General features: G+C 47.0%; 1 protein-coding gene across 4 annotated transcripts in view; it reads right to left on the reverse strand.

Moving 5' to 3' along the window:
• Positions 1–819: 819 nt before the first annotated feature.
• The window catches only part of Fbxo25 (F-box protein 25), a 28,667-nt gene continuing 10,635 nt past the window's right edge, over positions 820–18,851 (reverse strand). For 2 of the 4 annotated variants that reach the window (XM_021234409.2, XM_013122469.3), the window contains exons 5-11: positions 17,721–17,813; positions 13,302–13,395; positions 10,417–10,601; positions 8,406–8,588; positions 5,777–5,920; positions 2,262–2,288; positions 820–1,632 (exon numbers count right to left, since the gene is read on the reverse strand). In XM_021234409.2, coding sequence (XP_021090068.1) covers positions 1,543–1,632; positions 2,262–2,288; positions 5,777–5,920; positions 8,406–8,588; positions 10,417–10,601; positions 13,302–13,395; positions 17,721–17,813 — 816 coding nt within the window. In that variant the 3' untranslated portion in view covers positions 820–1,542. The remainder of the gene's footprint in view (positions 1,633–2,261; positions 2,289–5,776; positions 5,921–8,405; positions 8,589–10,416; positions 10,602–13,301; positions 13,396–17,720; positions 17,814–18,851) is intronic. The other 2 variants (XM_021234410.2, XM_021234411.2) reach the window with 2 other exon arrangements.

Below are 18,851 nucleotides of genomic sequence, written 5' to 3' on the forward strand. Positions count from 1 at the left end.
TAATATAAAGCCGGGCATTGGTGGTACACATCTTTAATCCCAGCACTTGGGAGACAGAGGCAGGTGGATCTCTGTGAGTCCAAGGCCAGCCTGGTCTACAGAGTGAGTTCCAGGACAGCCAGAGCAGTTACACAGACACAGAAAGAAAAGTTATCTCAAAAAAATTAATATAAAAAGAGAACAAGCCCCCAAAGAGAGCAAACAGGGACACAAGAAATACATCCAAGAAATATACAGAAGGTGCCTTTAGTCGATGTTGCTTACAGAAAATGGGACACACACACCCCACTTGCTGTGCAAACACTGCTCCATCTCTGCAGGTCTGTGAAGATGCTGGAAATCAGGTTCTCAGACAGTATTGAAATCTCTGGTTATGAATGGCAGGCAGGATGTTTATGGTTTTAAAAATTGCTGACTTTAGTGTGCATAAGGAGGCTGGGTGTCTGAACTGTCAAAGAATCTAATGTGGCAAGTCTAGATGTTGTTCTTGGCTGCTCTGTCAGCTGAGGACAGAGGAAAGTGAAATGTTTGATGTGTATCTCTAAATATGCAGTTATACATTTTAATGTCCTGGGACAGTGCGTGGGGCTCCCGACTCAACCGAAGACGAAAGTGAGCAGCACTCCACTGTGGCCACCGCTGCTGAGGGTAGCCCTGCAAATCCTCTTCAGTTACCTTTGGGGGAAGAACTATAGGATTTTCTTTCAGACACCTTTATTTTCAAAAATTTCTAAAGTGCACATGCATTATTTTTAAAATAAAACAGCAACATTTTAAAGACAACACCATTCAGTTAGGTGTAAATTTGATGAAGCTGAATCAGTAGATAAACATGGTTTATTACTTTACCCATGAAAGTAATTTCTACACGTCAAGTTCAGGCTTCCCCAGGCTGTTCCCAGCTCCTTGGTGGAGGCTCTGTCGTGGTTTGGAGCCCACATCCATGTATGGATGTGTGATGGCCTCATGGCAGGGGTTCCCAGGAACACAAGAGACCAGTTCGCAGCCCTACCCACTGGAGTGAGATAGGGCATGCCAAGCTTGTTCCTCGGTCTATCTTGTATTCAATGAGGACTCATTTGGGCACAGCCACGGAGGTTGTGAAAATACATTTTAAGAAAAATAAATATTCTGCACAATGTATTTACAAGGATCAACTGTTTTGTCCTTCATCCCAATTACTAGGAGATGGAAAACTATCATTTGATAACTAAGAAGCATATTTCTGTTGTTCGTGTCAGTTCAGCAGAGTGTGGGGCTGAATATCCAAAACTTTTTCTGGTCCATATTTAAAAATATACAAAACTGCAGATTTGATGTGCTGAGAAGAGTGTCGGGAAGGAAGCGCAAGTGGCCCTGTGATGTCCACCCTCGCTGCGAGGACATCTCCCGTGTCCTCTCAGTTCTTCCGGAAGAAGGGCCGCACAGGCACAGTCAGTCACAGGCCCTGACAGCACTTTGTGTCCAAGGATACTTACACAACCACAAGACACACAGAGAGCACAAGGGACAATTGGACAGGGGCACAGGGCTGAGGGCACCTTAAAACTTGAAGAGGTCGATGAAGTGCTGGGGGGACACAGGTGTAAAGCAGCTGTCGGGGTCAGCCGCGGTGCAGGGGTGTCCCGAGTCCTGAGGAGAGGAAGGAGGCAGTCAGGACACACCATTGCACATTTACGGAAACAGCACCTCATTTGGTTAAGTGGATGCCAGCCCCTTTCAATGCTAGACAAATGACTTATCTGGGAATTGGTACCTGGGTGGCCCCAGGGGAAGTCTAACAACAGGCGGCCATGCTTCCTCTTTGTGGTCCCCTGTAAGACATGGAGGCTGCAGATCTCTGCTGCTCCTGCCCACCCTCAGCATCCTGCCTCCCGGTTCCTTCTTCCCTTTGCAGGCTCCCAGGGTGGGTAAGTAGTCTCTGCCCACACGCAGAAAGCACAGTACACCACAAGCACCATCCCAAGGGTAGGTGAGCAGAGTTGGTAGTGCCCACAACCAGGAAGCTGCAATTATTTTAGTAGAAGTAACCAGAGAAATTTAAGATTTGCAGAAAACGGGCACCATCTGGAGAGGCTCCATGTGCCTGGAGCTGCTTCTCTGTGGCCTCTAGACCACTCTGAGGAGCATGGATGGTTTGCCAGTCAGCTTTCTGGGCTCAGTCTACTGTTGTTAGCAAGAGCGAACCCTTATGAAAGCCTGCCACCTGACCAGGCAAGGACAGAACACGACAGGGACCAGCACACCGCCACAGGAAGTACCTTCAACAACCACGCAAGGTGGTAGTCCTTGACACCGGGAGAGCCAGCAAGGGAGCAGCACAGGGAGAAAAGGAGAGCTGGGTTAGACAGAGCGAGGTGTCATCAGGCAGTCAGGTGTGAAGCATATATTGTGAAAATAACTGAGACCCTGAGTAACACAATTCGAGCACTTAACATTTATACAATTAAAGATAGCCTACAACAAAGCCAGGCATTGTAGCCAGTGCCTTTAATCCCAGCAACTGGGGGGTAGAGACAGGTCGATCTCTTACAAATTAGAATACATAAAGAGTTTCAGGCCAACCAGAGTCACATAGTGAAGAATATGTTTCAAAAAATAAAAAAAAAAGAGAGGCCAATGGAAGGGTCTGGGATCTCTGCCTTATCAGTGGTTCTGGTCACAGAGTTGCTTCTACTGCCTTCAGAGACCTTAGGTCACTGCGGAGTGTCTAGCCCTCTCTTGACTACTGAAACACTGAGACAAGAAAGGAGCAGAGAAAGGTCAAGACTCCATCCTAGCTCCCTAGTCCTCTCTCTAAACCCACAGTTCTGATAGGCTTCACATAGTCAGGAAACCGAGTAGGAACGGAGAGATACGTGTGTACACTGACTGGCCTCAGCATGCTGGTAACCCGGTGGGAACAAACGCCTGGGTCTTGAGCAGCAGTTGGAAAAATTAACAAGAACCACTCTAGTACAGCAGAATTAGAACAGATGGAAAACCAACTTGGGAGAGGCACAGGGTCCCCACTAGGACAGGGGTCACTGTGGAACATGCCAGGCACAAGACAAGATGCAGGTCAGCCAGAGTTCGGTTCTTGACCATGTCCTGGCCCAGGTGAGGACTAGCCACCCTCTCCCACATTCCTAAGGCCTGCGGTTCCCAGTGTCTCAGTCCAGTGTTTCCCAGACGCAGAGGCAGACACACAGCGGGCACTATTTTCAAAGCCACAACACACTTCCATCGCTTGGGCTGCACGTTGCCATACCTGCTGCACACTGGCACCTCCTCCCTGACTGCACACCCAGGCTCGCCCAGGGAGGATGCCGCTTCTGGACAGTGGCACAGCTCGGCAGAGGGACTGCCTGGGAGCTTCAGGGCGTAAGAAAGGCGCTCTTCCTTACATTTTCATGCTTATACTCGGAAATGGACCCTCAAAGCAGCAGGGTCTCTGGGAGGACGGCAGGTGGGCGAACTGTGCTGTGACATCCTGTTGGGTTAGTGCCATCCACTCGCCTCTCAGAAGGCACAGGCCAGCAGGGGTCTGCCCTTCAGTGACCTGTTCGGACTTTTTATAATGTGATCACTCTGGCAGGAGAAGCCAGCTCTTTGGAAAACTAAGTCATCTTTCCATTACAAACAACCAGAACTTATGTATGCCAGGGAAGCTGGGCAGCGCATTCTTATGCCACCCAACAACAGAGATGTTACAGAGATGGGAAAACTGTTTCTCTGTGCTGCTTTCTTGAGTGAACAGAAAAACTGCCAGATATTCTTAGATACTAGTCCAAGGAAAACACTGACTATCACATACAAAACTGAAAGTCTTCAATCCCATGATCAGTACCTTCCCCCATATAAGCATCTATACCTTTAATATCTCTATAGTATACAATAATCTTGGGAGGAAATGAGAAGCCAGTTTCTAGATGTATTAATTCACACTGAACATCACCACTCTCACCTGCCCTGACTGGGACACAGGCAGGTCCTCACCTTCTCAGAGTACCAATGACATGTCACCTACTCTGACTGGGACACAGGCAGGTCCTCACCTTCTCAGAACACCAATGACATGTCACCTACTCTGACTGGGACACAGGCAGGTCCTCACCTTCTCAGAACACCAATGACATGTCACCTACTCTGACTGGGACACAGGCAGGTCCTCACCTTCTCAGAGCACCAATGACATGTCACCTATTCTGACTGGGACACAGGCAGGTCCTCACCTTCTCAGAACACCAATGGCATGTCACCTACTCTGACTGGGACACAGGCAGGTCCTCACCTTCTCAGAACACCAATGACATGTCACCTACTCTGACTGGGACACAGGCAGGTCCTCACCTTCTCAGAACACCAATGACGTGTCACCTGCCCTGACTGGGACACACACAGGTCCTCATCTCAGAGCACCAGTGATACAGAGTTGCTACAACCAGGATCCTGCTGGGTCTGGGTGTCAAAGTGGGGCTCCTTTTGTACCCCATGTCTGGGGAAGAGGGAATACTAGAAGACTGTCTTTTGTGTATGTATAAAGTCACCTAGGGGGCTGGAGAGATGGCTCAGAGGTTAAGAGCACTGGCTGCTCTTCCAGAGGTCCTGAGTTCAATTCCCAGCAACCACATGGTGACTCACAACATTTGTAATGAGATCTGGTGCCCTCTTCTGGAGTGCATGGATACATGCAGACAGAAAAATGTGTACATAATAAATAAATAGATCTTTTTTTAAAAAAAGCCACCAAGGAAATGAGGAAAAAATGAACATAAGATAAGCCTGTTCTCGAGAGGAAGTTCTAGAGAACAGACGGCCTGCTGCAGAGACATGTCCATCACTTGGCACTTTTCGATTTTGAGGAAGAGGGGAACAAAGGGCCAAGAGACCAGGCGGCCTTGGCTGTCCTTGCTCAACCCCTGCAAAGCAACCCACGGTAATGTCGGCATCTTGTCTCTCTGCTCAGCGCTGGACCATCATAATGAAAGGGCATGCATTGTAAGTAGAATCTCAAGTGAGAAGTCTAAAAGTGGCCCTTTGCCACAAATTAGAGCTCGCCTTGTGTCCCATTTGTAACAGATTTAGGTGGGTGCAAAGCAACCTCTCTAAGCACATTACAGCAGGAAGTGACACACGGGCTCTCTCCGGCTATGGGAAACATGTTACTGTAACCAGAGACCACATGGGTGGTAAGATTTCAAAAGAGCCCATGCACCAGGATGAAGGACCCCTGATTTACTGTTTGGATATGAACGCTGCTGATAGGGACATTTAAGTTTTTCACTAACGGATCCGTCTTGTGTGTAAAAAATTATAGTTTTGTTAAGTTTGTACATTTCCTTTGAGGCCTATGCCTAAGACCTTGGCTTTGTGAAAGAGGCTGACGGCCAGACTTGTTGCCCTACAGGGTGGGCCTGCCTTCCAAGTGTCTGAGAGGGCACAGGCAGACAAGAGCAGGTTCTTCAGGCTGGGTGTGAAGTGTCCAAAGCCCAGTCAGGAACCAGGGGCCTTGTGTGTTCCATCATACCTCCTAGATCTACAGCAGCAGCAAGGACAGCATGCCCCACCCTGAAGTACGGCGCTTCAGTTTTGAACAGTGATGGCTTCAATACAAGTGTGCGTGTCTGTGGATGCGCCCACTCCCTCCCCAGAACCCAGTGGAAAGTGTCTCAGTAACATTCCCATCACAAACATTATCCCCGTTCTTTCCTTACCTTTCTATTTAAGATACAGACGAACGTTAGCTCCCTGCATCCCAACCCTCACACTCCAAGAGCACATTTTAAATCACTACCTTCCAGAAGAGGATGCTGCAGTGCCGACAGAAATGCAGAGTGTCTCCATACTGCTCTTTAGTCGGATAATATTTCTGAAGTGTAAAATACATCAGCTTCCATTCGATATGACCTTTTTCTGAAAGGATCAAGTGTCTACAAAACTAGAAAAGAAAATTGTGTTCAAAATTATTAGATGACTTTTTTTTTTTTTTGGTTTTTACGAGACAGGGTTCCTCTGTATTGTTTTGGAGGCTGTCGGTCCAGCCTGGCCTCGAACTCACAGAGATCCGCCTGCCTCTGACTCCCGAGTGCTGGGATTAAAGGCGTGCGCCACCACCGCCCGGCTGGAATTATTAGATGATTTTTAAAGCAGGCCCTAGGTATATAAATTTTTAAGGCAGATCAGAGGGACCAATTAGAGGCCTGGCTATAGCAATTTCTATCTGCTCTAAGCACATGGAAACATTAGCTTCTTCTCGTCCCTCCTCACTGTTCTATGCTCCACCAGGAGGAACCCTCATCCCCGAGTCTCTCTTCTACCGCAGGTCCTGTGGCTGTTTCCTTGCCTGAGTCCCACATCCACACAAGTGTTCATGTCAATCACGTCACACCAATGACTCACACTGATGTCACTTATGGACTGTTACCAATGACTCACACTGATGTCACTATGACTGTTACCAATGACTCACACTGATGTCACTATGACTGTTACCAATGGCTCACACTGATGTCACTATGGACTGTCACCAATGGTTCACACTGATGTCACTATGACTGTCACCAATGGCTCCCTCTGATGTCACTATGGACTGTCACCAATGGTTCACACTGATGTCACTATGACTGTCACCAATGGTTCACACTGATGTCACTATGGACTGTCACCAATGGCTCCCTCTGATGTCACTATGACTGTCACCAATGGCTCCCTCTGATGTCACTATGACTGTCACCAATGGTTCACACTGATGTCACTATGACTGTCACCAATGGTTCACACTGATGTCACTATGACTGTTACCAATGACTCACACTGATGTCACTATGACTGTCACCAATGACTCACACTGATGTCACTATGACTGTCACCAATGGCTCACACTGATGTCACTATGACTGTCACCAATGGCTCCCTCTGATGTCACCAATGGTTCACACTGATGTCACTATGTCTGTCACCAATGGCTCCCTCTGATGTCACTATGACTGTCACCAATGGCTCCCTCTGATGTCACTATGACTGTCACCAATGGCTCCCTCTGATGTCACCAATGGTTCACACTGATGTCACTATGTCTGTTACCAATGGTTCACACTGATGTCACTATGACTGTCACCAATGGCTCCCTCTGATGTCACTATGACTGTTACCAATGGTTCACACTGATGTCACTATGACTGTCACCAATGGCTCCCTCTGATGTCACTATGACTGTTACCAATGACTCACACTGATGTCACTATGTCTGTTACCAATGACTCACACTGATGTCACTATGACTGTTACCAATGGCTCCCTCTGATGTCACTATGGACTGCTGGTCCAAGACCTGCAGCCTTCAGCTCCCACTGAGATGCTTTCTGGCCACACTGCTTGTTTGACCATAACTCTATATTCTACTGCTAACCCTGAGAAATGTGAGTCACTCATGAAGAACTACTAATAACACCGTACAGATTCAGTGTTGTGATTCAATCAAGAAAATATGCACCAAAACCTGTACACACCGGTGCTAACCAGATTCTAACCTAAGAATGTGGAATGTAAATACCGGTGCAAACAGACTTTAACCTCTTTAAAGCATCTCATCATGGATGGTCAGCAGAGATCCTAAAGGTGTGTTTAATAAATACTGGTGCAAACAGACTTTAACCTCTTTAAAGCATCTCATCATGGATGGTCAGCAGACATCCTAAAGGTGTGTTTGAAACCTGGCTCTCAAAATACCAGCCAGGCACTCTGCAGGCTGTTGGCAGCCCTGGACCCTCTTCCTGTTGGTAGTCTCCTTTGAGGTAGGTACCAGAGCAACTGTGTGATGCACAAGGCCCATCCCAGACATCCATCATTTTGCTCATGGTTCTCAATCTTCCCCCCAAAGGATCATCAACCCCTCCTGCATTTCTGTTGTCAACCCAAATCCAATCTCAAAGGGGAGCGAGCAAAATCATGGTTGACAGCTGAGACTTGTGAGAGCTGAGGAAGCTCTGGATCTTAGACATGGAGGCATCCAGTCAAGAAGATGGCTGAGGGTGACAGATGGGGCATTGCGTGGGGGTTTGCCGGCTGGGCCTGAAAACCGCTGGATGGGTTCTCTGGGAGAAGCAAGAAAGTTGGGCTGTTCATCTGAGCAGGAGGGAACGTCCATGGCACCCTGGGTTGTTAGCCATCCTGTCTCTCGATACTCCTGTCTTAGCACCTTTCCCAGCTGTCAACCATGATTTTAGAATCATGACTCCTTTTCAATATGAAAATGAACCTTGTGAATGACAGAAGGGAATTCAGAAGCAACTTCAGTATGTATACTCTAGTACTTTCAGGTCTCTGGCTATGGGGTCCATATCCTCCCCAAGTTCATTGGAGCGCCAGGGACCCTGGATGGGGACCAATCAACTTGACTCAAGGGCGCTGCACCACACACTTACCTGTTTCTCAGCAAAGTGGTACTGACATAGTTTCTTCCAGAGCCGCCTGTCTTCACTGAGCATGTACAGGGTTGGTGTCACCTGGCCCAGTGTGACAATGTCCCAGCCATCTGAGAAACGGTACAGGATGTTGTTCAGCATGTGCAAGGGCAGGTCACTGAGTGTGAGGCCAGAGTTTACCTGCTGAAAGGAGACACAACGGTGTCAAATGGAGAAAACACACTGGCTTCCTGCGACGGAAAAGAACGGCCATGCTACACAGACAACTCCAGTGTGACCGTAGGAAAGAAGTTTGTCCTTTAATGGTCACTCCAGTCTTACCTCTCAGAGGAGCTGGCATGTGGTAATTTCCTGTGCTCAGGAAGTTGCACCCTTGGACATGCCCAGCTCTATCCTAACCAAAAAATACCCAGAAAATGGTGGCTGTGAAACGTGGAACTTAGATGACAGTGACCGTCTGTGCTTTATGACAGTAATGGCAATAAGGCCACAAGGTGGTCAACACCAGGATTCATCCAGCAGCAGGTATGGTGTCTATAAGGTCTCCCCAGCTTTATCTGCATCTATCGTTAAATCTGCATTTTCTCTTCATCGACAATTTAACACATATTTAAGATACATATGTGGTGTCTGATAACATAAAATAATTAAGCCTGTGTCACAGAAGAAAGTAGAGGTTGAAAGGACAGCCAACGTAGAAAGAGAATGCCTTCTAGCTACTCATCTGACAGAGCTGGGAAATCACAGAACCCGATGATGAAGGAGCCCCAGTAAATCCTATTTAAAAATGGGTGAATTAGACATTTCTAAGGAGGATATGCAAATAGTCAACAAGTATATGCGAACATTCAATACCACTAATCAGAGAAATGCAAATGAAAATCACAATGGGGCCCCTCCCACACCAGTTAGCATAGCAGCCACTAAAACAGAAAATAATAAATGATAGTGATGGAGAAAAACGGGAACTCTCATAGACTGCTGATGCAAATGTAAATTAGCAAGGAGAAGAGCAGCCCTGAGGTTCCTGAAAAAAACAGAAGCAGAATTACCATATGACCCAGCAATGCTGCTAATGGGTATGCAGTCGAAGGCACTGGAATCACCGCTTATAGTGGCAGGATTCACAGTGGCCAAGACACTGGATCACCCTAGTGTCCACTGACATGTGACTTAATAAATGACTCAGCAACAAAAGTAATGAAATACTGTCATTTGCAGCAATATGGATGGAACCATAGATAATGCTGTTGTGTGAATAGTAAGACAAAATCATGTTCTAAGTTCATTCAGAAATGAAAAGGCAGGTCTCAGTGAGGTAAACAATGTTCCATAGTCTAGGGAAAGATAAAGAGAAGAGGATAGAGAATACATGGCTAATGGGAATACAGTTGGCTAGGAGGAAGAATGTCTATTGCCCATTAGCACAGTGGTATATAACTATGGCTGACAACAATTCATTGAAAATCTCAGAGAACTGGTAACATGTATGAGGTGATGGTCAGCAACTACCTTGATATAATCATTACACCCACAGATATGTAAAGTATATGTATACGTCTTAAGTACATAGTCATTGCACATCATAGATATGTAAAATATCACATGGTACCTCTTAAGTACATACAATTACTGTGTCAATTAAAAATAAGTTTAAGCCAGATGTGGTGGTCCTCACCTTTAGTCCCAGCACTGCACAGGCAGAAGCAGGAAGATCTCTGTGAGTTCAAGGCCAGCCTGGTCTACAAAACCAGACAGAGCTACATAGTAAGATTCTGTCTCTAAAGCCAGGTGGTGGTGGCGCACACCTTTAATCCCAGCACTCGGGAGGCAGAGGCAGGCGGATCTCTGTAAGTTCGAGGCCAGCCTGGTCTACAAAGTGAGTTCCAGGACAGCATCCAAAGCCACAGAGAAACCCTGTCTCGAAAAACCAAAAAAAAAAAAAAAAAAAAAAAGATTCTGTCTCTAAAAAAGAATCAAATCAAAACCAAGAAGACAAAGAAAAACATACTTTAGTCATCTGAAGGTTCTGCAGCTGCTGTTGCCAGTTGAGAACGGTTTCGAGGCGGCAAATCCAAATGTTGATGTTTCCCACTAACACCGATTTGCCCACCCCTCTCACAAGGATGCCAAGAGTGGAGCTCAAGTCCTGGAGGAGGTCTTTGATAAGGCGAGGGTTCTGATGGTCATCAAGAACTGAAATGAATAAAAACACGCCACAAACTAATACTGCAAATACCACGTCTAACAGTTATCTAGTTCTGTAAGCCAAGTGTCCATCGACAGACGAACAAGAGCAAAATGGGATCCCTTCATACACTGGGGTATCACTCAACCTAAGGATGAAGACATTCTGACCTGCTCCAGGGGGGAGGAACCTTGAAGATGTGTGACATGGAAGGGAGCCAATTACAGGAGGATGAACAGAGCACAACCCACATGGAGATGCAATGAGGGGGCAGGGGGTGAGGCTGGCCGGGGGAGGCTGGCCTGTGATGGTGCAGAGGGTGGGGATGGCCTGTGATGGTGCAGGGGGTGGGGCTGGCCGGGGGAGGCTGGCCTGAGACGGTGCAGAGGGTGGGGCTGGCCAGGGGGAGGTACAAAGCAGCAGCTTTGGGACGGCGATGGCGGCAATGGCTGCGTGATGTGCACACAAAGCTTTCACAGTGGGCTGAGAACTGATGAAAATGATACATTTTATGTCATAGGTATTTTTACCACATTAAAAACCAAGGGTCTAATTTCACTTATTTATTTATTTTTGGTTTTTTCAAGACAGGGTTTTTCTCTGTGGCTTTGGAGACTGTCCTGGAACTCACTTTGTAGACCAGGCTGGCCTCAAACTCACAGAGATCTGTCTACCTCTGCCTCTGTCTCTCGAGTGCTGGGATTAAAGGCGTGGCCACCAACACCCGGCATCATGGCAATTTAAAAGTGGCATAATTTTTAGATATCAGAACTCCAATAAGAATTTTTAGTTTTAAAATGCTTTCTAAGTTTTTGGTTGGGTCTACAATTTTAAAGTAACGTACATTTTCTTTTGTTCTTATGATAAGAATATTTAACATGGCTCATATACATGGTCACAAGCTACTGCATATGTATAAGCTAATGGCATAAAATAAATACCAGCTAATTGGTAAAGGCAAACTTATTAAATTAAAAGGAAAATTATGATCCATATGGCGTCTAAGTCAAAAGAAAAAGCTGCAATCTTACTGATTCTAGAACCCAACAGTCAAATGAACGGTGGCTGGTTAACCAGGAAAGAACAAAGTGTCTTTGCAGGGCTGGGTCTCCCTGGGATTAGCTCCTTCCTGGTGTCACAGTACACACATTATTATTTTGGATGTATACTACTGTGGAAAGAAAACAGAAGAAAAGCCCCTCTCCCTGCAGGACATTCCCAATTAACATTTAGACCTAAAATTTCTGGTGATGCTGGTGCAGTGGCGGCAAGACTGTCTCTTGGTGGACAGCCAACTCCTTTCTGATTGGATCTGAATACTTGTTCCACGGCAAGGGATACATGCTTGCTACCGTAAATTTGTTCAAAAGCCTGTGGCTTGGGAAGCAGTAAGACCTAGGTGGGTAACCAACTACCGCTGTTTTGCTAAATGGACATGTCAAACTGTTTCTCGAATATCTATGTTTATAATACCCATCGCCTGGTGCTGCTCTCAGTCTTCATCAGAAATGCTTATGTTTGCAGTGGGCAGTAGTTAATATAGAGACTCTTCACCAGTCAAGGTGATGAGAATGCGTAACTAGTAAGTGTTCAAACCTAAATGAGGCCACTGTTTAAGACTCCAGAGGACTGGAGAGAGTGCTAGGAAAAGCTGCCTTCTGGATAACCCACAGCCCCTGCTACGAGCACGCATCACGACCACACGGCAGCTATCCTAATGGACACCCACAGCCCCTGCTACGAGCACGCATCGCGACCACCCGGCAGCTATCCTAATGGACACCCACAGCCCCTGCTACGAGCACGCATCACGACCACCCGGCAGCTATAGCTGCCTGCTAAGTAAGAAGGGGACTGGTTGGGAAGAAGGAGTCAGCAGGTGTTACTATTGCTGTGATGAAACACCGTGACCTAAGTAACTCGGGAGGAAAGGGTTTACTTCAGTTTAGAACTCTAAAGTCACATCCATCATTGAAGGAAGTCAGGGTGGGGATTCAGAGCAAGAACTGGAGGCAGGAGCTGATGCAGAGGCCATGGAGGATGCTGCTTGCTGGCTTGCTCCATAGCTTGCTCAGCCTGCTTTCTTTCTTTTTTTTTTAAAGATTTATTTATTTATTATGTATGTATACAGTATTCTGTGTGTATGTATGCCTCCAGGCCAGAAGAGGGCACCAGATCTCATTACAGATGGTTGTGAGCCACCATGTGGTTGCTGGGAATTGAACTCAGGACCTTTGAAAGAACAATCAGTGCTCTTAACCTTTGAGTCATCTCTTCAGCCCTCAGCCTGCTTTCTTATAGAAGCCAGGTCCAACAGCCCAAGGATGGCACCACTCACCATGAGCTGGACCCTCCCCCATCCATCACTAACTAAGAAAACACCCTGCAGGCTTGTGCACAGCCTGACTGTATGCAGGTCTCTTCTCGATTGAGGTTCCCTGCTCTCAGATGACTCTAGCTTCTGTAAAACTGACACAAAGCTCTCCAGCACAGCAGGGGTGGGAGGGGTAACAGAAACAAATACAACCCACCATAGCATGGAACTATTAAAATGTTATGAAACTAAAAGCAGCGATGGCGTCCCAACCCTATAAATACATGGCACTAAAAACTACTGAATTGTGTAAATGGCCAAGTTGTATACTCTGTCTTATTTAGCAATAAATATTTTATTTGAAAAGAGCACAAATGTTTGGTGCCAACCTTACCCTTTTGCACGATTTTATCCAGGATGCTGAAGTAGTTCTTCTGCGCCACTCCGCTCAGTGAGGTTAACTGGGACTTGGCAATCAGCTGCAGCAGCTTCAAGATGAGAAGAAGCCAATGTGAGTCCGTTTATGATGGAAACACCACGGGCACACACTGGAGCACAGTGTGAAATGTCCTGACATGTGGCACTCCAGACAGGGTGGTTGCAGGAGGACTGCTGTCTACAGGAACTGAGGGGACCTCACTACAGCTGCTGAGGCAAGAGCAAGCCTGTTGGACACAGTCAGGGTATTCTCACTCTCAACAGGCCCGCTCAGCCTCCTAGCTTCATACCTCACCTCAGCAGGGAGCTAAGAGATTTCCATCATGCTCCTTCATGCTCTGATCCACTGTCTAAAACTGAGGCGACAATCAAGAAATCAACAGGTCCTTCCTTCCTTCCTTCCATATTGAAATTTAAAATGATCACCACAGAGTGATGCCAATCTTGCTGATAAAGAGGGGGAAGCTCCCCTGATTCCTGGGCCTCCCTCAGCCCTACCGCCCTACCACAACGGACCCTGCTGGCACCGCAAAGGGGCTGTGTCCTTCCGTGCTCTTGTTCCTCTGTATCTTTGCCATCCTTCTATTCCCAACTTCAGCTCTCTACATTCTTTACAAAAGCATTTTAGAGCTGATAGAAACACTTCTGTTAGAACTGGCCTGTGTCTTCCCTGGATTCTTAACTCTTTGATACTTGGACAAGCCACAGTGAGTCTCAGTTTCATCATCAGAACAGAGGCACCTAGACAGATGCTCTGCAAGAGCCTGGGAAACCGTACCCAATGCCACTGGACACAAGAAGAACCTGCCATCTGCCAGCCACCTAGAGTCCTATCACAGATCACACTGGCTGAGGCAAGAGCAATTCATCTCTATCCTTGCGTCAACACTTGTCAGTGCCTGGAAGGCAGTGAGAGTCTCTGAGGACCACTGGAAGCAGGGCTAGCAGGTGTGAAGACTTACTTGTGTTTTATGAGGCAGGGCTAGCAGGTGTGAACACCCTACTTGTGTTTTATGAAGCACAGCTAGCGGGTGTGAAGACTTACTTGTATTTTATGAAGCAGGGCTAGCGGGTGTAAAGACCTACTTGTGCTTTATGGAAACAGGCCTAGCGGGTGTGAACACCCTACTTGTGTTTCAAGAAGCAGGCCTAGCGGGTGTGAAGACTTGTGCTTTATGGAAGCAGGGCTAGCAGGTGTGAACACCCTACTTGTGTTTTATGAAGCAGGGCTAGCGGGTGTGAAGACTTACTTGTGTTTTATGAGGCAGGGCTAGCGGGTGTGAAGACCTACTTGTGTTTTATGAAGCAGGGCTAGTGGATGTGAAGACTTACTTGTGATTTATGAGGCAGGGCTAGAGGGTGTGAACACCCTACTTGTGATTTATGAGGCAGGGCTAGCGGGTGTGAAGACTTACTTGTGTTTTATGAGGCAGGGCTAGCGGGTGTGAAGACTTACTTGTGATTTATGGAAGCAGGGCTAGCGGGTGTGAAGACTTACTTGTGCTTTATGAGGCAGGGCTAGCGGGTGTGAAGACTTACTTGTGATTTATGAAGGAGGCCTAGCGGGTGTGAAGACTTACTTGTGATTTATGGAAGCAGGGCTAGCGGGTGTGAAGACTTACTTGTGTTTTATGAGGCAGGGCTAGCAGGTGTGAAGACTTACTTGTGATTTATGAGGCAGAGCTAGCGGGTGTGAAGACCCTACTTGTGTTTTATGAGGCAGGGCTAGCGGGTGTGAAGACTTACTTGTGTTTTATGGAAGCAGGGCTAGCGGGTGTGAAGACCCTACTTGTGTTTCAAGAAGCAGGCCTAGCGGGTGTGAAGACTTACTTGTGATTTATGGAAGCAGGGCTAGCGGGTGTGAAGACTTACTTGTGCTTTATGAGGCAGGGCTAGCGGGTGTGAAGACTTACTTGTGTTTTATGAAGCAGGGCTAGCGGGTGTGAAGACTTACTTGTGTTTTATGAGGCAGGGCTAGCGGGTGTGAAGACTTACTTGTGATTTATGAAGGAGGCCTAGCGGGTGTGAAGACTTACTTGTGATTTATGAGGCAGGGCTAGAGGGTGTGAAGACTTACTTGTGTTTTATGAAGCAGGGCTAGCGGGTGTGAAGACTTACTTGTGATTTATGAAGGAGGCCTAGCGGGTGTGAAGACTTACTTGTGATTTATGAGGCAGGGCTAGCGGGTGTGAAGACTTACTTGTGATTTATGAGGCAGGGCTAGCGGGTGTGAAGACTTACTTGTGATTTATGAAGGAGGCCTAGCGGGTGTGAAGACTTACTTGTGATTTATGAGGCAGGGCTAGTGGGTGTGAAGACTTACTTGTGTTTTATGAGGCAGGGCTAACGGGTGTGAAGACTTACTTGTGTTTCATGAAGCAGGGCTAGCGGGTGTGAAGACTTGTGTTTTATGAGGCAGGGCTAGCGGGTGTGAAGATTTACTTGTGATTTATGAAGCAGGGCTAGCAGGTGTGAAGACTTGTGTTTTATGAGGCAGGGCTAGCAGGTGTGAAGACTTACTTGTGATTTATGAAGGAGGCCTAGCGAGTGTGAAGACTTACTTGTGATTTATGGAAGCAGGGCTAGCGGGTGTGAAGACTTACTTGTGTTTTATGAGGTAGGGCTAGCGGGTGTGAAGACTTACTTGTGATTTATGAGGCAGGGCTAGAGGGTGTGAACACCCTACTTGTGATTTATGAGGCAGGGCTAGCGGGTGTGAAGACTTACTTGTGATTTATGAGGCAGGGCTAACGGGTGTGAAGACTTACTTGTGATTTATGAGGCAGGGCTAGCGGATGTGAAGACTTACTTGTGTTTTATGAGGCAGGGCTAGCGGGTGTGAAGACTTACTTGTGTTTTATGAGGCAGGGCTAGCGGGTGTGAAGACTTACTTGTGTTTTATGAGGCAGGGCTAGCAGGTGTGAAGACTTACTTGTGATTTATGAGGCAGAGCTAGCGGGTGTGAAGACCCTACTTGTGTTTTATGAGGCAGGGCTAGCGGGTGTGAAGACTTACTTGTGTTTTATGGAAGCAGGGCTAGCGGGTGTGAAGACCCTACTTGTGTTTCAAGAAGCAGGCCTAGCGGGTGTGAAGACTTACTTGTGATTTATGGAAGCAGGGCTAGCGGGTGTGAAGACTTACTTGTGCTTTATGAGGCAGGGCTAGCGGGTGTGAAGACTTACTTGTGATTTATGAAGGAGGCCTAGCGGGTGTGAAGACTTACTTGTGATTTATGGAAGCAGGGCTAGCGGGTGTGAAGACTTACTTGTGTTTTATGAAGCAGGGCTAGCGGGTGTGAAGACTTACTTGTGTTTTATGGAAGCAGGGCTAGCGGGTGTGAAGACTTACTTGTGTTTTATGAGGCAGGGCTAGCGGGTGTGAAGACTTACTTGTGTTTTATGAGGCAGGGCTAGCGGGTGTGAAGACTTACTTGTGATTTATGGAAGCAGGGCTAGCGGGTGTGAAGACTTACTTGTGTTTTATGAGGCAGGGCTAGCGGGTGTGAAGACTTACTTGTGATTTATGGAAGCAGGGCTAGCGGGTGTGAAGACTTACATGTGTTTTATGAGGCAGGGCTAGCGGGTGTGAAGACTTACTTGTGATTTATGAGGCAGAGCTAGCGGGTGTGAAGACCCTACTTGTGTTTTATGAGGCAGGGCTAGCGGGTGTGAAGACTTACTTGTGTTTTACGTACAGTGCTGTGAAGGGAACGAGTCACAAAAGCAAACTATACCCTAAAGATCTCGTCCTTCTGAATGTACCTGAAACAGAAACCTCTAAAAAGCTACTGATGATGCAGCAAGACTTTTGTGGAGCTCTTTGTTGTGTAAAATTCCTCTTGTCTATTAGCCAGTTGTCCTTGTACATAACAAGACTCATTCTGAGTGAACACAGGAAGCAGACAATGGAGTCATCAGGGGTCCTCCTGAACTGGACTGTCTGAGAGTTTCCAACAAAGAGGCCTGGAACATCTTGGTTCCCATGGCCTCCGGGCAGGAAGGTCTCACCATGCTTGAGCCTTTTTTTTTTTTTTTGGTTTTTTTGAGACAGGGTTTCTCTGTGGCTTTGGAGGCTGTCCTGGAACTCGCTTGGTAGTCCAGGCTGGTCTCGAACTCACAGAGATCCACCTGCCTCTGCCTCCCGAGTGCTGGGATTAAAGGCATGCACCACCAACGCCCGGCCCACGCTTGAGACTTCTGCCTGTGACCTCAGTGCTGTAAGTCCCCCATGTCTGCTCCTAAGCTGGTTCCTTTCCTTTCTCTACTGTAAACAGATGAACTTTTGGGCGGCTGTCAAAGGTACCTTGAACAGGTCACATTCGTAACCTTTAAAACCATCAAGAGTCAGGAAAGCTGTTTCTAAAATAACCACTTACTTTGACCACATACGTGAACCTTCTAATATCCTGGATGGCACTTGAGAAGTCTAGCCGGTTGAAGGCTTCTCCCAGGGTACAGTAGCCATGTCTCTAGAAAATATTAGACAAGGAGTGGGCTCAACAAACCAAGTAAAATGAGCTAACAGGTGATGTCATTTAGGGAGCCTAAAATACTGTATGAATTCTAAAAGTTTATGTCAGATATAAATGAGAACAGAGGAAAATATAGCGATGCTAACTTTAAGCCAATTGTGCATAACTGAGACACGAGGCACTGACAGTTTGTTCACACTGCTGGTATAATGTCAGAGATGCAAGTAGTCATCAAACACCAGTCTGCTTTCTGTTGCTGGGGACAAGGCAGGGTGAACGTGAGGCCTCGGGGATGCTGGTGTTGCACACGCACAGCAGAGTGTCTCGGCGGGGAGTTCTGACTTGGTGGTGCTCAACCACCAAGGAGCAAGCCTTAGAGGGGCTGCTCCGAAAGACAGCTGGGAGGATGCTGAGCTTATATGACCCAATCCTGACAATGGCTGTCCAGGGATCTGAGCAGTTGAAAAGGCAACTGCTGTAATGAGATGCAAGGTCTGCGAATCAAAAATAAAATGTACTTTCTCCTCAGTGCCATAAATATTGCTGTTCTGTCTTCCGTATCAGTCTGTACAGGCTTCACCCCAGGACAGGAAGATCTTAAACTCCACCTTTTGCATGTGAAATACCTAAATCTATGCACAGGTTTTCTGTTTAGAGTCATGTGGGCAGATAAACTGGAGGACAGTAAGGAACCACACGGTGGTGACTTTGAGTTTGAAACATGGTAGTGGGGCTGTGGAAGAGCAGCAGAGGCAGCAGCGTGTCTGCTGGCCTCGTGGGGAAACTGCACAGCGCTAACAGTCCTAATGTGTACAACCCCATTACTCGTTCTCACAACACACCAACACCCACTCTTTCTGAGCATCTGCTACATGTAAAACACTGCATGGAAGCAAAGCACAGAGTTCAAAGTACAATCTGAAGTGCATCTCACTTTCAGGGACAAAATTCTGATGGAGGTGAAGGTACCTCTTTGGAGTAACTACTATCTCTCATGGAACAGGTTGGGGTGACACTCAAGAGCATGTGTCTTGC

Source organism: Mesocricetus auratus, unplaced genomic scaffold, assembly GCF_017639785.1.
Source record: "Mesocricetus auratus isolate SY011 unplaced genomic scaffold, BCM_Maur_2.0 Super-Scaffold_100031, whole genome shotgun sequence".
Lineage (NCBI taxonomy): Eukaryota > Metazoa > Chordata > Mammalia > Rodentia > Cricetidae > Mesocricetus > Mesocricetus auratus.